Source organism: Pteropus alecto, unplaced genomic scaffold, assembly GCF_000325575.1.
Source record: "Pteropus alecto unplaced genomic scaffold, ASM32557v1 scaffold101, whole genome shotgun sequence".
Classification (NCBI taxonomy): domain Eukaryota; kingdom Metazoa; phylum Chordata; class Mammalia; order Chiroptera; family Pteropodidae; genus Pteropus; species Pteropus alecto.
In genome coordinates this window covers 19,560,940-19,574,899 of record NW_006432945.1, presented here as the reverse complement: position 1 = coordinate 19,574,899, position 13,960 = coordinate 19,560,940, and the positions used below count along the sequence as shown (strand labels likewise).

The following is a 13,960-nucleotide window of genomic DNA, read 5'->3' as shown; positions in this document are numbered from 1 at the left end:
ACTCCAGTCCCCGCCCCACGCTCTAAAGTCCCCGCCCCCAATTCGAGTCCCCCCCTCCACGCTGTAGAGTCCCAGCCTCTCCTGTCACACAAAGGCCACGGCTCAGGGTGTCCTCTTACCCATCTCCTCTCCCCTTCCAGTCCGCAGCCGTTTTCCCTGCTGATCACTCTCACCCACTTAGCTGCTCCGCTCACCTCTCCCCTGGTCCTCACCCCGCCGCGTACTCCAGCAGCACTCAGAAGCAGCCCTTGGGAAGGGCGCGCAGAGAGTGGGCAGAGGGCACGCACTCTGAGTACTTGTGCTTCGGTTGTTTCCCCGTCATCTTTTAAACGAAAGGAAGGGGAATGTGAGGGTGTCGTCTTGTCTAGGTTCAGTTCATGGAGAACATCTAGTGGTTGGCACCAGTGTTTGTGAACAGGAACGGAGAGAGATCACGATGGAAGAGGCCAGACCAGAAGGGGCCACGTGGTGGAGCTTCCGTTTCCAGGCTGAGTGGGGCAGTCGTGAGAGCCTGTCACCTGCAGCTGCTTCACTCAGCAGTGGACAGTGGCTCTCACCTTGGTGTGGAAGGGAGTGAACCCCAATAGGTACCGGCATCCGTGCTCAGGCCACCTGTTGCATTTGCTCAAGGATTTCTATGACTACAAATATTTTGGACTTTTAAAAACACTGAACACATATAATAGTGCTTTCTATGTCCCATTCACTGTTCTAGGTGCTTTGAGGGGTCAACTCGTTTAATCTTTATCAGTGATAAATATTAAACAGTCGGTGTGGTTACTTTCCCAGGTGACCGGCAGGGGGCACAGGGCACAGGGAGAGGAAGGCGCTGGCTCAACCCCACAACTGGAGGGCAGGTGGGCGAGGCAGGGTGCAGACCTGGGGGGCGGGCCCAGGCGGCCTCGCTGCAGTCTTTGCCCACGATCCGTCTACACCCCGTCACCAGGGAGAGTGTACAGTGTGGAATTATTTGTGGGGCAGGCTTGGGGACCCCATGTAACAGAGTCCTGCAGGGCATCATTTGACGTGTCCTCGGTTAAGAGCTTCTGTTTGAATTCCTTTTGAAAGAAAAGCGTCAAGATCTTTAGTGAAGACCATCCAGACACTGAGAACCGTACGGGGAGGGAGCTTTAGGATACAGACTAGGCAGCTAGCACCCCTCTTCTCTCTGCCTCCAGGGGGTGCAGAGTCCGTGGTACGCAGGAGTCAGTCAGCGCAAGATCCCCCGGTCCCTCCCCACGCTGCCGCGCCGCATGCACACGCACACGCACACACTCGGGCCCACGCATGCACACGCATACACAGGTACCGCGGGAACACGCGCACGCTCGGGCACCCGCAGCGTGAGGCTGCTCTTGCATGAGTTCACCCCATTCCTATAGCGTTTGCCGAGAACTTTGAAACATTATTTTCTTGTTTCAACCCAGCATTTTCCCCATTTTTTCCAACAAAAATAATTCTCTTAGAAAGCTATATTTAACTTTTTCCTTGAAGTGTTTTCTAACCATCTCTTTCCTCAGGAAACTTGCTGACTCAGTTTGCTGCAGCCTCAGCCCTCCCCGCCCTCCCCGCCCTCCCATGGCTTGTTTGGGGAGCAGATCTGTGGGATGCAATTTAGTCTTCAGGAAATTCGCTTCCTACCAGTAGTCCTGAGTAAAGTGAATTTCTAAAACGAAACATCTTGTAAACGTTATCTCTGACAGACTCCCACATGGTTCAACTCTTTATGCGTTTAGCGTTTGCTCCTTTTCATTAATAAGACTTTTTTTTGTGTTGCCATGCTGTTGGTACTCAACAAATGGTGATCGATGACAAGTTTCAGGGGTTCTCACTTCGGTCCCTAAAGCATACCCTGTCCATCCAGCCTTTGAAAAAGCTCAGTATTGCAGCCGAGAATGTTTGAACTTGGATCTGCTCGGATTATTGAATGAGGTCGTGCAGGGTCAGAGACTTCCTGGCCCTCTGGCTCTCTGGAGCATGCGTGCGTTTTCATTTACTTCATTTAATCATGTAAACGTGCGTTCATTTGCCAGCCTTCGGGGTAGGGCCAAGACCTTTTCCTCGAGTCCAGACCCACGAGCATTCCACGTTGACTTTCTTGCATGAACCACACTCGGTGCATTGACTGTAATTTCCAGGATCGGTTATAGTTAAACTAAAGAGCTTGGAGATGCCCGTTGAGCAGCCTGATGCAGGCGTTGGGGTTCTGTCGCCAGTCTTCTGTGGTCGTCTTGCAATGAGAGAAAAAATAATTTTAGCCCGTTCACTTTTATAAAATCTTGCTGTATCTTCACACTGTATTTTATCAGTTTGTGTACTATTTCGTTACGTTACACAACTACACTAACAAATACAAATAGCAAAAGTAGTTTTGGAAAAAAACCACAACTCAGTGCTGAAGTTTCGTGGGCTGTGGGTGTTTGTCAGTAGGTTCGAGAGGGCATGCGAACGGTCATTTAATCTAGCAGGTCAGTGTACGTTGAGGTTGGTTTTTCTCCACTCAACGCGTAGAATCCACATCTTAAACACTTGGCAGGACTTTAAGTTTATGATGAATCGCCATCACGGCCTTGGCCTTCGGCGGGGCAGGGCGCGGCTCTGTTCACTTGGTAAGTGCGTCTCCAGGACGAGGAGAAGCATACGACCTTGGGCGCTGCTCTGCGCACTGACGCTTCGGCTTTTTCACAGAGTGCTTGGGAGAGGGGATTGGGAGAATCGTACAAAAACAGCATATTTTCTCACGCACGATGTTGCGTAACATAGGAAAACCGATGCTTCTGTTCCCACGGTGAAATGTTTGGTGTTTCCCAGCAGTGTCTGTCCTCTGACCTCTGGGGACGAGAGTGACAAAGCGCTGGCTGTAATGCTTGCCCACGTAGTTTGCTCCGTGAAGCTGCCCGCGGTTCCTCGGCCCTACAGAGTCGAGGCGGTGCCACAGGGCAGCACGTTTATCCCCACGGTTCGTGCGTGTGAGTCGCTGGTAACTTCAGGTACACACTGGAGTTCGCAGCGTGCCGGCTCTGCCTCCGTGGTGCCGTCTTTGGGCCCCTTGGAAACAAGCACTTTAAGTGGTCGCAACCCAGGGCCCCCGCTCGCAGACCCATAGTGATTAGGGGTAAGGCAGGGTGACTAATAATTCTTACACATTCAAGGTGCGGTTCTTCTTTTTCGTAAATAACTGTCCTGGCTTTCTGCCACAGAAGTTAACTGCTTCGTTTGACCTTTAATGAAGAGAGTAGGGGGGAGATGGTATGTTCAGAAAATCATGTGCCCAGCAGCATGTGGGTTGGCACCCCGGCCGAAGCAGGAATTCAGATGTGAGCCCGGCCATCATTCATGACCAGTGTACTCTAGCTGTGTTTATTTTCACAGTGGCCCTAATTTGGGGCTTGCAAGTTTGTTGGTTTGTTTTCTCATTCAATTTTGGGGACCCTGAAGCAGTATTTTAATGATAGGAATTAAGCTATTTATAAGTTTGTGTCATGAAGGTCAGCAGATTTTGCTTTTTCTTGGCTAACGCGTTATCGTACTCTCAGAAATATGTGATCTTTGTGTGTGACGATGCGTTTAAACAACTCCCGTGTCGCGATGCTGGAGTTTGCACAGACCAGCTTCACTTATCTTTTTCTTTTTAAAAAACATATTCTCATGGAAATGTTGCCTTGAATTAGACCAAACACAAGCAGTTACTAGAAATTTTTCTATCCAGTTCTGTTCATGTTCATTACTTTCAGTTTGTTTCCCTTCTAGATTTTTTTCTGAGCTTTGCTGATAGTTACGTCCCATCATCATAGCGACTTTAAGCTGCATTGAATTTTTATCACTCTCATGTCGAGTCCTACTTTTTGATGAGTCTTCTGTATAGTGAGTCTGTCAAATGAATGGCGAAGCAGACGAACAAAGGAACAAGAAGAGAGAGCAAGTGGGGTTCAGCGCGGGCCCCACGTTCTTGCAGTTTAACTTTGCTCCCTTAAATGGAAACACTTGTGTACACGCTTTTCTTTTTTTATTCTTTTTGCTGTGACAATTCCTGTTTTTACTAGGAAAAGGAGTTACTGAAAATGGCAGTCAACGTCAAAGCCGTAAGCTGTTTATAACCAGCTCTGGAATACCCGCAGACGCACACGCCTTTTCCAGAACGCTTGCGCTCCCCTTTTTTGAAGCCAGATTCCTCTCGGCTTGTTCTGGCGTATGTGAGGTTGGGGACCGGAAACCGCAGACGCCCTGGTTACTTGCAGGTCGCTGCGTTGGCAGCGTTAGAACCGGGCAGTTGTGTGGACACGTGTTTACGGCCTTTCTAACTCTCCCACTGAGCTGCCTGCTTTTTAAGAGCAAGAACTACGTGTCCCTGTGTGCCTGCCGCTTACAAAGCAGTCTGATTTCCGAGGGGCAGGAGGCCTCGTGGGTGGGGCTCCCATCAAGCACTGATTTGGGGTCAGCTTTTTTGCGGGGGAAATGTTCCTCTTAAAAATAAGATTGAAAATTACTCACATGGATAACTTCGTGGCTTGTGTCATTATCTGGTCTAGCCCCTCATTTTTCAGGCCTCGAAACAGGTGCAGCTCATAGAGCTGTTCTGTGGCAGAAGCGGGTCAGAATCTCAGTTCTGAGCACCTGCCTCATGCTCTATGCAGTGAGCCGCAGCGTGTGTCACCAGAACCGGGGCCACAAAGGCTGCGCCGTGCCTGCCAGTGGAGACGCAGGCGCAGGCTCACTGTGTCGCGATGCAGGGGTCACGGCGTGGCTTGCGGTTTGTTACCCCAGGCCGAGTTCAGATCAGAACTGCCGCTTTTTACAATCCCAGTGAGATGTTGGCATCTTAGAAAGCCCCAACTCGGCCTGTTACAGGACGGGGCCAGTTGTCATGCGTAACGGGTTGTTCCTTGTTAATCCTAGGATCACCTACTGCTGCCGGCGACCACGCACAACAAGACCACCAGGCCAAAGATGTCCATTGTGTTACCCGCAGTGAACATCAACGGTGAGTTGAAAGTGTGGTTTATGCGCAACGTGAGACCGCTCTGTGTAGCCAGGAGTCCCTGGGTTAACTGGCAGACATTTAAAATGTTCGGTTGGTCAGGTAAATATCCATACGTTAATTTTGAAACATTTTCCACTGTTTTCATACAATACATTTTTTACATTTTATACTGCTTTTAAAATTACTCTTTTAAAAATGAAAAGATCTCAAGTTTTTAAATTACCGTATTTTTAAAGAAAATTCATTCTCTTTTATTTACAAAAATGGAAAGCTGGCACAGGACATCCGGACTGCTCTGCAGGCTCGCGGCCTGGGGGCTTCTGGGTGTTGAGAACTCCGCGCTGCGCTCCCAGAGCGAGTCTGTAAGTTAGGGTTTTGGAACTCAGGCAGTTTCCTGCATTATGTAAATGGTGATACTGTTCCTAGGCCAAACCTTAGAAGCCTGTTTATTTAATCCATAGTACTGATGAACTTGACATCGATAGTATTACGCTTACATTTCGTTTTCCTGTGAGTGCCGGCTGTTAAGTAAAATGCAGATGAGACGGTGATTCTCTGAGATGGTGCAAAGATGTTGGCGCGTGGGGCGCTTGCTTCTAATGGAGAAGGCAAAATTTGACAAGCACAGAGAGCACTGTGCTCCAAGAGGGAGTCCCAGAGGAGAGTACAAAGCACTCAGGAAATCTGGGTTCTTCGTGGAAAAGGGGACACAGTGTGCGATTGACTGACCACCTTCCCTGACGTACCATACTAGGCTGGGACGAAGCTGGGGTGGCCTTCCTCCTCTGGCCCACTTACCTGCTGTAATAGGGCCACCAGCAACTTCTCTGACCTGTCGTGAGAAACGCACCTTGTACGAGGAAGTTGGAAATGAGAAGCTCTTTGAAGTGACCCGCAGTGGGCCAGTACACATTCTTGACGATGACCATCATCTGATAAACCACCAGATACAATTATAAAGCACAACACTGGGATTCTAGATGAATTCCAAGAGAGTTTAGTCTTAGAGAAAACGTATTAGAGGTTCATTGTACATTTTAGGATTGTAGAGGACTAAGTTTGCAATGAGCTGTGCACAGACAGCGTGTTAGAAATGCTCAGGAGGCAACTTTATAGAAATAAGATAACTTTTTTTGGTAGGCATAAAAGAATGATGACATTTTCTTAGTCTTGCAAAGACATTTGGAACTTTTATTTTTTAAACAAATCAGACCACAGCACTGGGGAGAACTTGTATGCCTCCGGCAGAAGCGTAACCGAAGCTTCCATGGAGCAGATGCTGCTGGTTCGAGGGCAGTGTGTTCCCACCGCACTGTCTCACACTCCGCAGGGCGTGTTTAGGGAACACCCTGTCCCCCACCCTAGGGCCGCCTGGGCGTCTCTGCCAGAACCATGGGTTTGGCTCCGGGTCAGCTCGTGCTCAGGAAGGCTGTCTTCCGCTTCAGCAGGGCAGAACTCACTTAATTTTGTCATTCTGATGCCAGCACTTAGGCGGGAGAAGGCCCGGTCGTAACGGTGAGCTGTCCATGTCTCTGAGGCCAGAAACAACAAGGTGCTGTTTGGCTCTGTCTTGGCCAGGGGACTGATTTCTTAAAGTGAGCTTTTCAGGGATTTGAAAAATAGAATCATTACAGGATCATTTCCTTTTTGTTCTGGTTTGGATTTCTTTGTAAATAGTTTTGTTTTTATTTTTTTAGGCTACAGTAAAGTGCTAGAAATTTTGAGATTCACGTTCAAGGGCCGTTGCCTGGGTGTGTACCGGGCACGGAGCACGCGCCCCGTCCTCGGGCTCCTCCTGCTCTGACGAGGGCACTTCTCAAGTCGAGCCTGTTTTTCTGCCCAAGCCGTCAGGTAGCCCCTCTCGGCGTAGCCTCTTCCGAGCCCTCTTCGACAGAGTAAACGTGAGGACGGATTTGTGAAGTGGAAGGAACGGGGGGAGTGGTAGGGAGGTCTGCCTTGACGGAGACCCACACGCGGCCTCATTTTGTCCAGACCGATTATTGCTTCGGTCGTTTACTGGCAGTTGCACAAGTCATCTTTCCGTTTCTGTATTTGTTACTAACAAGCCATTTAACCGGCTCGAGAGCTCTGGGTCAGCTGCCACCGCGTCTCCTCGGGCGTGAGACTTCCTGATGCACAGGAGCCGATGTTGGGCCCACTGTGCCCAGTCGGCCGCGGGCCCCGTCAGCTTCTGTGAGGTCGCTTTCGCTTTCTTTCCTGTGACAAAGATTCGTTCCTACTCGAGCAGATGCTTTAGCTTTCAACAGTCAGTCCTAGAGATCAGCACCTGTGTAAGCCGGCAAGGGCGGGCCGAGGCTCCGGGCTGGTCGGCGCTGGGGTTTCTCTTTCACGCACCAAGCCCCTCCGAAGGGGTTTCCCACGCACTGCAACGTCGGGAACCGGGGGATGAGCACGCGGGCGGGAGGGCGCCCAGGGCGGAGCCAGTCTGCCGAAGCCAGTCACGGGGGCACATGCTGTCCCTTCTGTCCCACACTGTCGGCCACACGACCAGCCCTGGTCCATGGGAGGGGGGACTGCAGAGGGTGCAAGCACCTGGGGGGTCACTGGGGACACCTCAGGCTGCTGGCCGTGCCGGCCTGTCACTGTGCGCGGAGTGAGTCTGGAAGTCGGGACGGTGTCCATGGCTCTTGGGGAGGAGAGGACCGAGGACCTCACGGGGAAACCGCGCCGGCAGCGTTCGTCCCCGTGTCCCCGCCCGCAGAGCCCGGGGAGGAAGCAGCGGCTCGGCTGGCTGACGGGACAGCCAAGACGCCACTGCGCGTGTGAGCGGCAGTCGCCTGCGGCCGGTTCCACGTTGTGTTCGCAGGGGACGCAGCCGCGGTCCGGGCTCACCGGTGCTCAGTGCCGGCATGGTGCCGGGCGACGTGCAGACTTCAGGGCGACTCTGAGACCTGGCTCATGCCCTCAGCGAGCGCGCGGTCTCTCTGTAGGTCTCAGAGGGTCTCCGAGCTGGAAGGAGACTTGGGGACAGCCTGGCAGGGCAGCCTGCTGACCCCGTGCAGGAGTAGGACGGGGCCACCGGGCGGCGGCCAGGGCCCCAGGCTCAGCTCTTCGGCGAGCTGTGAGACAGTTTTTCACCCGCGGAGGACTTGCTCGGAGGACAGAAACCACGTTTGTTGGAAGCAGAATGACCTCGTGTTCGATGTGGGAAAGGTGTGCCCTAAAGGTCTCGGTGCCACGCGCCTTGCGGCTTCTGAGGTGGGGACGGCGCCAGCTGCAGCCAGGCGTTGACGTGGTGCAGTGACAGCATCCGGGGCTAAGGAGGGCAGCTCCGGAATGAGCTGTGAGTCCAGCCGGTACGTGGTGCGAGCTACACTGTGGACGTGCAGGCGGAGAGAGACCGAGGCATTCGCGAGATTTAGTCAGCGTGTCTCACAGTTTAAAACGGTTTCGGGGTACGTATTTCCGAACAGAACGCTTTCTGACCATCCGTTGCCTATATCACTAGTAGTTTAGGTTGCAAACTCAGCTTTCGCTCCCTCCTGAGCACCTACCACGTGTATCAGGCGCGCTTTTGGGTGCTCGGACGTGGCAATTGCGTCTGACCCTGACCAGGCGCCTGGTGAAATTGCAGCCTTAGCGGCGACGTGGCTGAGCGTCCGCCTTCGCGCGGACCTCGCGGTCAGTGTTCTGCAGCCCGGGCTCCTGACAGTGGCGTCACCTGTCCCTTAAGTGCAGGCGTGGCTACGTGAAGATAGCACAACTAGGTTCCGGTGCGTGTTACCTAAGTTCAGAGCGGCGGCTCCTGTGCCACGTTTTGGTCACCTGTGAATGTTTAATATTAGGCACATAATTTGGCACAATGGCCTGCAAAAGGTGGGAGTTTATATTCGCTCACACACTGGCCTGGGTTTTCCATGCTAAGCCGGGGAGACTGCACACGACGTCAAAACACGGGAAACACACCGAGGGCCTGTAAGCTCCAGGCTTCATGGCGTCGTACGTTTACCTAATTAAAGCACTTTTAGATAAAACGATCTATTCAAATTTAGTAGACATCGATTTCAGCGTTGTTTGCTTTTTCCATGGCGTTTAAACATACAAAAGTTTTTTTTTTACATTTTCTAGTGAGTAAACGTTAGTCATTTCCCTAAACTAGCCTGCCTCAGACCACAGGTCAGTTCTACATTCAAAGTAAAACATATCATTTAATAGTAACGACAAACCGTCTGTGTGGTCACTGAGGAATGTGACGTCTGCGTTTCTTTAAACGTGACCACGGGAAACAGGCTTCTCGCAGGCTGGGTGCTGGCACCGCGTCGGGGCGTAGGCGCGCACCTGGGGAGCCTGCCCCGCTCCCAGCAGGTCGACTGCGCGGCCGTCACTCGTCCTTGCTGCTGTGCGCTGCCTTCCGTCCAGCGCACAGCTGATCAGCGAGCACCGCCCTTGTGAGCGGCTGGCTGAGGCCCACGGTGCGGGGGACCCGCTGAGGGCCAGGGGTTGTCTGACGAGCCGAGGGACGCCGTTTAACGTGGAAACTGCATGCAGCCCCTTCCCAGATAGACTCAGCTCGTGACAGAGCCTTTTTTTTTTCCATTTTTTAACTTTGAGCTGCTTGTATCAATCAGTTTTCTTAGTTTCAAGTACCAGAAATGAACTCTGGGTAACGTCAGTGGAATTTCTAGGCGAGCCACAGAATCAGACGTGAAGACCCTTAAACAAAAACAGCGCCAGCTCCCCCGCAGCTGCTCGCAGACCTAGGCGGCACCATCACTGTCACTAATCCCAGGCTCTGCTTCCAGAGCCCCTCAGGAGGACAAGGGGCCAGCGCCCCGCGGCTCAGGCAGTTACAGGGTCGCGGGAGCCGCGCACAGACGGTGCGTTCCGTCATCGCACAGGCCCTCACGCCGGTGCCGTGGGCCGGGGCCGTGCCCTCCGGGACGGGGGACTCCAGGCCCAGGGAGACAGGTACATGCCAGGTGGCTGCCTTCTGTCTGCAGCACGTTGAATCATCCGAGGGGACTAAACACGGGAGCTGAGGGAACGAGTGCCCGAGGACACGAGGGGCGTGGCCCGTGTCGCCTCCAGCAGAAGAGCCGGCTGCTTCCTGAAGCGCCTGATAAGCTCAGTGGAGGACGGCTAGGCGGCGGCGGGTACCGCAGTGACGAGGCCCTAAGGCACGTCACCTCCGGGCGCCCTGCCCACTCATGAGGGTCAGCCGCAGCATAAGGTCCGGGAAAACAGCCCGCACTCGGAACCACTTGGCCCTCACCTCCTCGGCCCTCACCAGCCCGGACGTGTGACTGTCCTCGTGTGAAATGTGACGGTCGAGGTGGCAGCAACCCGTACACTCTCCTGTCGGCTCTGACTGCAAGCTCGTGCGTGGCAGGCCGATAGCAACTACTGTCTTTACTCAGATAGTGTGTCTCAGAAAGCGGATAAATCACGAACTTACTTTTTGATGACAGTAAACGTCCATGAACGCAAAGAATTAAATCTCCACCTCCCACTTAGTGGTGTGTTTTTCAGAAACGATGGTATTTTCCCACGCAGCACGGCTGAGGCATTCGAGTCACAGCAGGGGAAATACTCATCGGATTTGTCATCGTTGTTCTTGGCTTCTGCTTCTGTGAGAGCTTTTCAAAGTTTCTTCGTTTCAATATCTATTTCTCAAGTAGATTTTAAACCGTAACATGCCATGTTTAACACTTGCAGATGAAATCGCATTTGCGATAATGAATCCGTATGTTATGTTTCTTTCAAAAAATAGTTTTATCTCAGTATGAAATACAAGATTCTTCACATATTATAAAGTAGAGAATTTTGGAGATATCCCGTATCCACCGGTCAGCTACTTTCCTGTTTGGGTTCAGTTGAGTCAGTGATGGAAACGGTAGCAAATTGTGCATCTAGAGTAAATAAAGCGTATCAGCTGCGTAGATCCAACCATCTGCCACGGCCGCTGCATCTCCTGCCTCTCCAGCCGTGGGTGGAGGGTCCCATTTCCCTCACACTCTCGTCAACACCATTTCCTGTCTTGACTGTAGCCATCCTAGTGGGTGTGTCACTTGCGGTTTGATTGGCATTTTGCCAGTGTCGAATGTTGTTGAGCAAGATGATCTTTTCACGTGTTTATTGGCCATTTCCACGTCTTTGGAGAACTGTCTCATCAGACTATTTGCCGACTTAAAAGTTGGGTCGTCTTTTTATTATTGGGTTGTAAGAGTCCTTTATGTATTCTAGGTACAAGTTTCTTATCAGATACATGTATGATTTGCGTATACGTTCACTATTCTGTAAGTTTGTCTTTTCACTTTCTTGAGCGAGCCTTGTTCATAAGGTGGAATTTTGGTTTCCCGAATTTTCTACTAAATTTTCTAAATGTCTCAAGTTGTGAAGTAGCCTGAAATTCTTTGAAAGTAGAACTAGACTCTGAGATGTGACAGAAAATGGTCATCGTTAGCGGGGCCAGCGTTTCGGTTGTTTACGGCGTGCCAGGTGTTGTCTGAGGCCTTGCAGCCTTGGTGGCGTTCCTGCTGTTCCCCTCGGGGGGACGGACGCACGGACGCACGGACAGAGGCCTGAGGAGGCTGAGTGAGCTGCACAGAATCCAAAGGCACTGGCAGATTGGAAGGCCCGTGCGGGTTATTTTCTTGACCAGTGTTCACATTTCGTTTGGTCTTCGTATCCCACTGTCATGCTTTTGAAAAGGATACTGTTTTACAGCTTCATTTTTCATCCACTAAAAAATCCCTAGATTTTCCCCAGATATGTTGGAACCCAGCCATTCACTTCTGCTCTCAGATTTCTGTTTCTCTGAAACTGGAATTTCTTAGTTTCTGACCAAATCTTTTCGTTGATGTAACCTTTTGACTTTTTGACTGTCCTTTCCAAATGGGCCCTTTCAAACTAATTTCAATATTAGTCGATTTTAAATGCATTATAAAGGTAAACTTGCTCATTAAAAAATGATTCAACATGTATTTCAGACATTTTGAATGTCTTTCGGATAAGCTACTGTGAAGAACTGAACTCATCTACTCCTCCATTAAAACGCGTCGGCAGCTCGGTGTATTACTTACATGTTGCTGTGTGACAACATACTTCAGACTCAGCGGCTTCAAAGCACGTGTATTGTCTCACAGTTTTGGCGGGTCAGGAGCCAGGCATAGCTTCTCTGGGCCTCTAGCCTCAGGGCCCCGCGTGGGGCTGGGGTCGAGCTGTCCGCTGTGCAGCTGTCCATCCCAAGGCCCAGCTTGGGTAGGGCCACATCCAGGCTCGCTCGGTGACTGTTGGGAGGGTCCCGTGTCTTGTGAGCTGCTTGGACCACGCCTGCAAGTTTGTCACTGGCCGTGGCCGGAGGCCTCCCTCAGTTCCTGATCGTGAACCTCTCGGTCAAGCAGCTCAGAACACGACACCTGGCTCCTCAGTGAGCAAGCGAGAGTGCCCAGGAGGGAAGCCATGGCATCGTGACCTAACCTCAAAGTCGCTGTCCCATGACCTTTACTAGGTGCCGCTCATGAGAAGGACAGCATTTGGTCCAGTCCACACTCAGCAGGAGGGGACAGTGAGGTGTGACCCTCAGGATGGGCTCATGGGGCAGTCTTAGCGCTGCATGTCACCCTCAGTGACTGTCACTCGGCTACGGGACAGAAGCCATGGTGTTTCTGGACAGAATCCTGACGTGATTCTGTCGTGCAGGCAAGTGATGCTTTTATCTTCAGGAAACAAAAGCAGGTCACCCATCCTAAAGTGTGTGTTTACGTGTGTGTGTATATATATATATATACACACACACACGCACACACACACACACACACACATATGTATAGTATTTAAAAACAGTCGGGCAGATTTGCTAACGATTTATTAATCCAACTTTATTAGGAGATGGCATTTAAGTTCTGAGACACAGTAGAAAAGATGTTTTTACGTGTTACTTCGTTTCTTTCTTTTCTGTTATTCAATTTTAGTCATGGGAAATTTTGGCCAGAGCACAGATGATTTTGATTTCAACATGTTCAACACACAAAGAGCATTTTCTCCCTCTTAAATCCTACCCTCCACTTCAGTCCTAATTCAACAAAGTGAGTCGTGGGCCGTCGCAGCTCATTAGCTCAGCGAGGCTCCCCGCGCTGTCCCGTGGCGCTCGAGCTGCGCCTGAGGTCGAGTCCACGCTGCCAGCTCCGGCCCCCGCAGCCCAGCTGCCCCTTCATTTCCTCTGTCACCACCCCTGTCCGTGCCACGCTGGTACGCAGACCTAGCGCATCCTCGCCCCGACTGCCCATGCCACGGGCTTTTCCATCTTTCTGGAACCCTCTTCCCCCACATCGTCACACGGCTCAGCCCTTCGCCCCGTCCACTCCTCCGCTCCAGCCTCGCTGCCGCGGGGGGCCTCGTTCACCGCCCTTCACAGCGCGGTCGCCACCGTCAGCGCCAGGGACGGGTACAGCGGTGTTTGAGAAAGTAATCTGCCGACGGGGGCACGTGGCCGGTTCTCAGACGGAGGCCGGACTGAGGCTGCGGGGAGGCCCTGCGCCTCATCCGGCCGCGGTCGACAGTGATCCGAACGGGAGCAAACCGCAGCAGGTGCGCTCTCAAGCGGGTCACAAGACACGGCAGGGACGGCAAGGAACCCCCGAAACCACGCGACTGCCCTGATCACGCAGGTGACCTAATTTTTAAAGGACTGTCCAGCTCCGATACAGTTTTGTCCATTTTATCGCCTTTGTCTTGGAGACTGTGCGAGATGCTCCCCTCGTGAACACTGACGTCGTGTTGATGAAGGGCAGCAGGGTCCCCGTGGTTACCGTGACGTCCTGGTTAGCTCAGGGGACAGCGGGGGCTCCGTGGTTACCGTGACATCCTGGTTAGCTCGGGGGACAGCGGGGGCTCCGTGGTTACCGTGACATCTCTGTTCAGCCCAGGGGACAGCGGGGGCTCCATGGTTACCGTGACATCTCTGTTCAGCCCAGGGCGGATGTCTCTGTGAGCCTGAGGCACGCATCTCGTAGCCCT

At 52.1% G+C, this 13,960-nt stretch overlaps 1 protein-coding gene across 2 annotated transcripts in view; it reads left to right on the top strand.

Annotated features, from left to right (window-relative positions):
* ATF6 (activating transcription factor 6) overlaps positions 1-13,960 on the top strand; it is an 85,805-nt gene that overhangs the window by 62,558 nt on the left and 9,287 nt on the right. For both annotated transcript variants that reach the window (XM_015586244.2, XM_025043874.1), the window contains exon 15: positions 4,897-4,981. In XM_015586244.2, the coding sequence (XP_015441730.1) occupies positions 4,897-4,981 (85 nt within the window). The remainder of the gene's footprint in view (positions 1-4,896; positions 4,982-13,960) is intronic.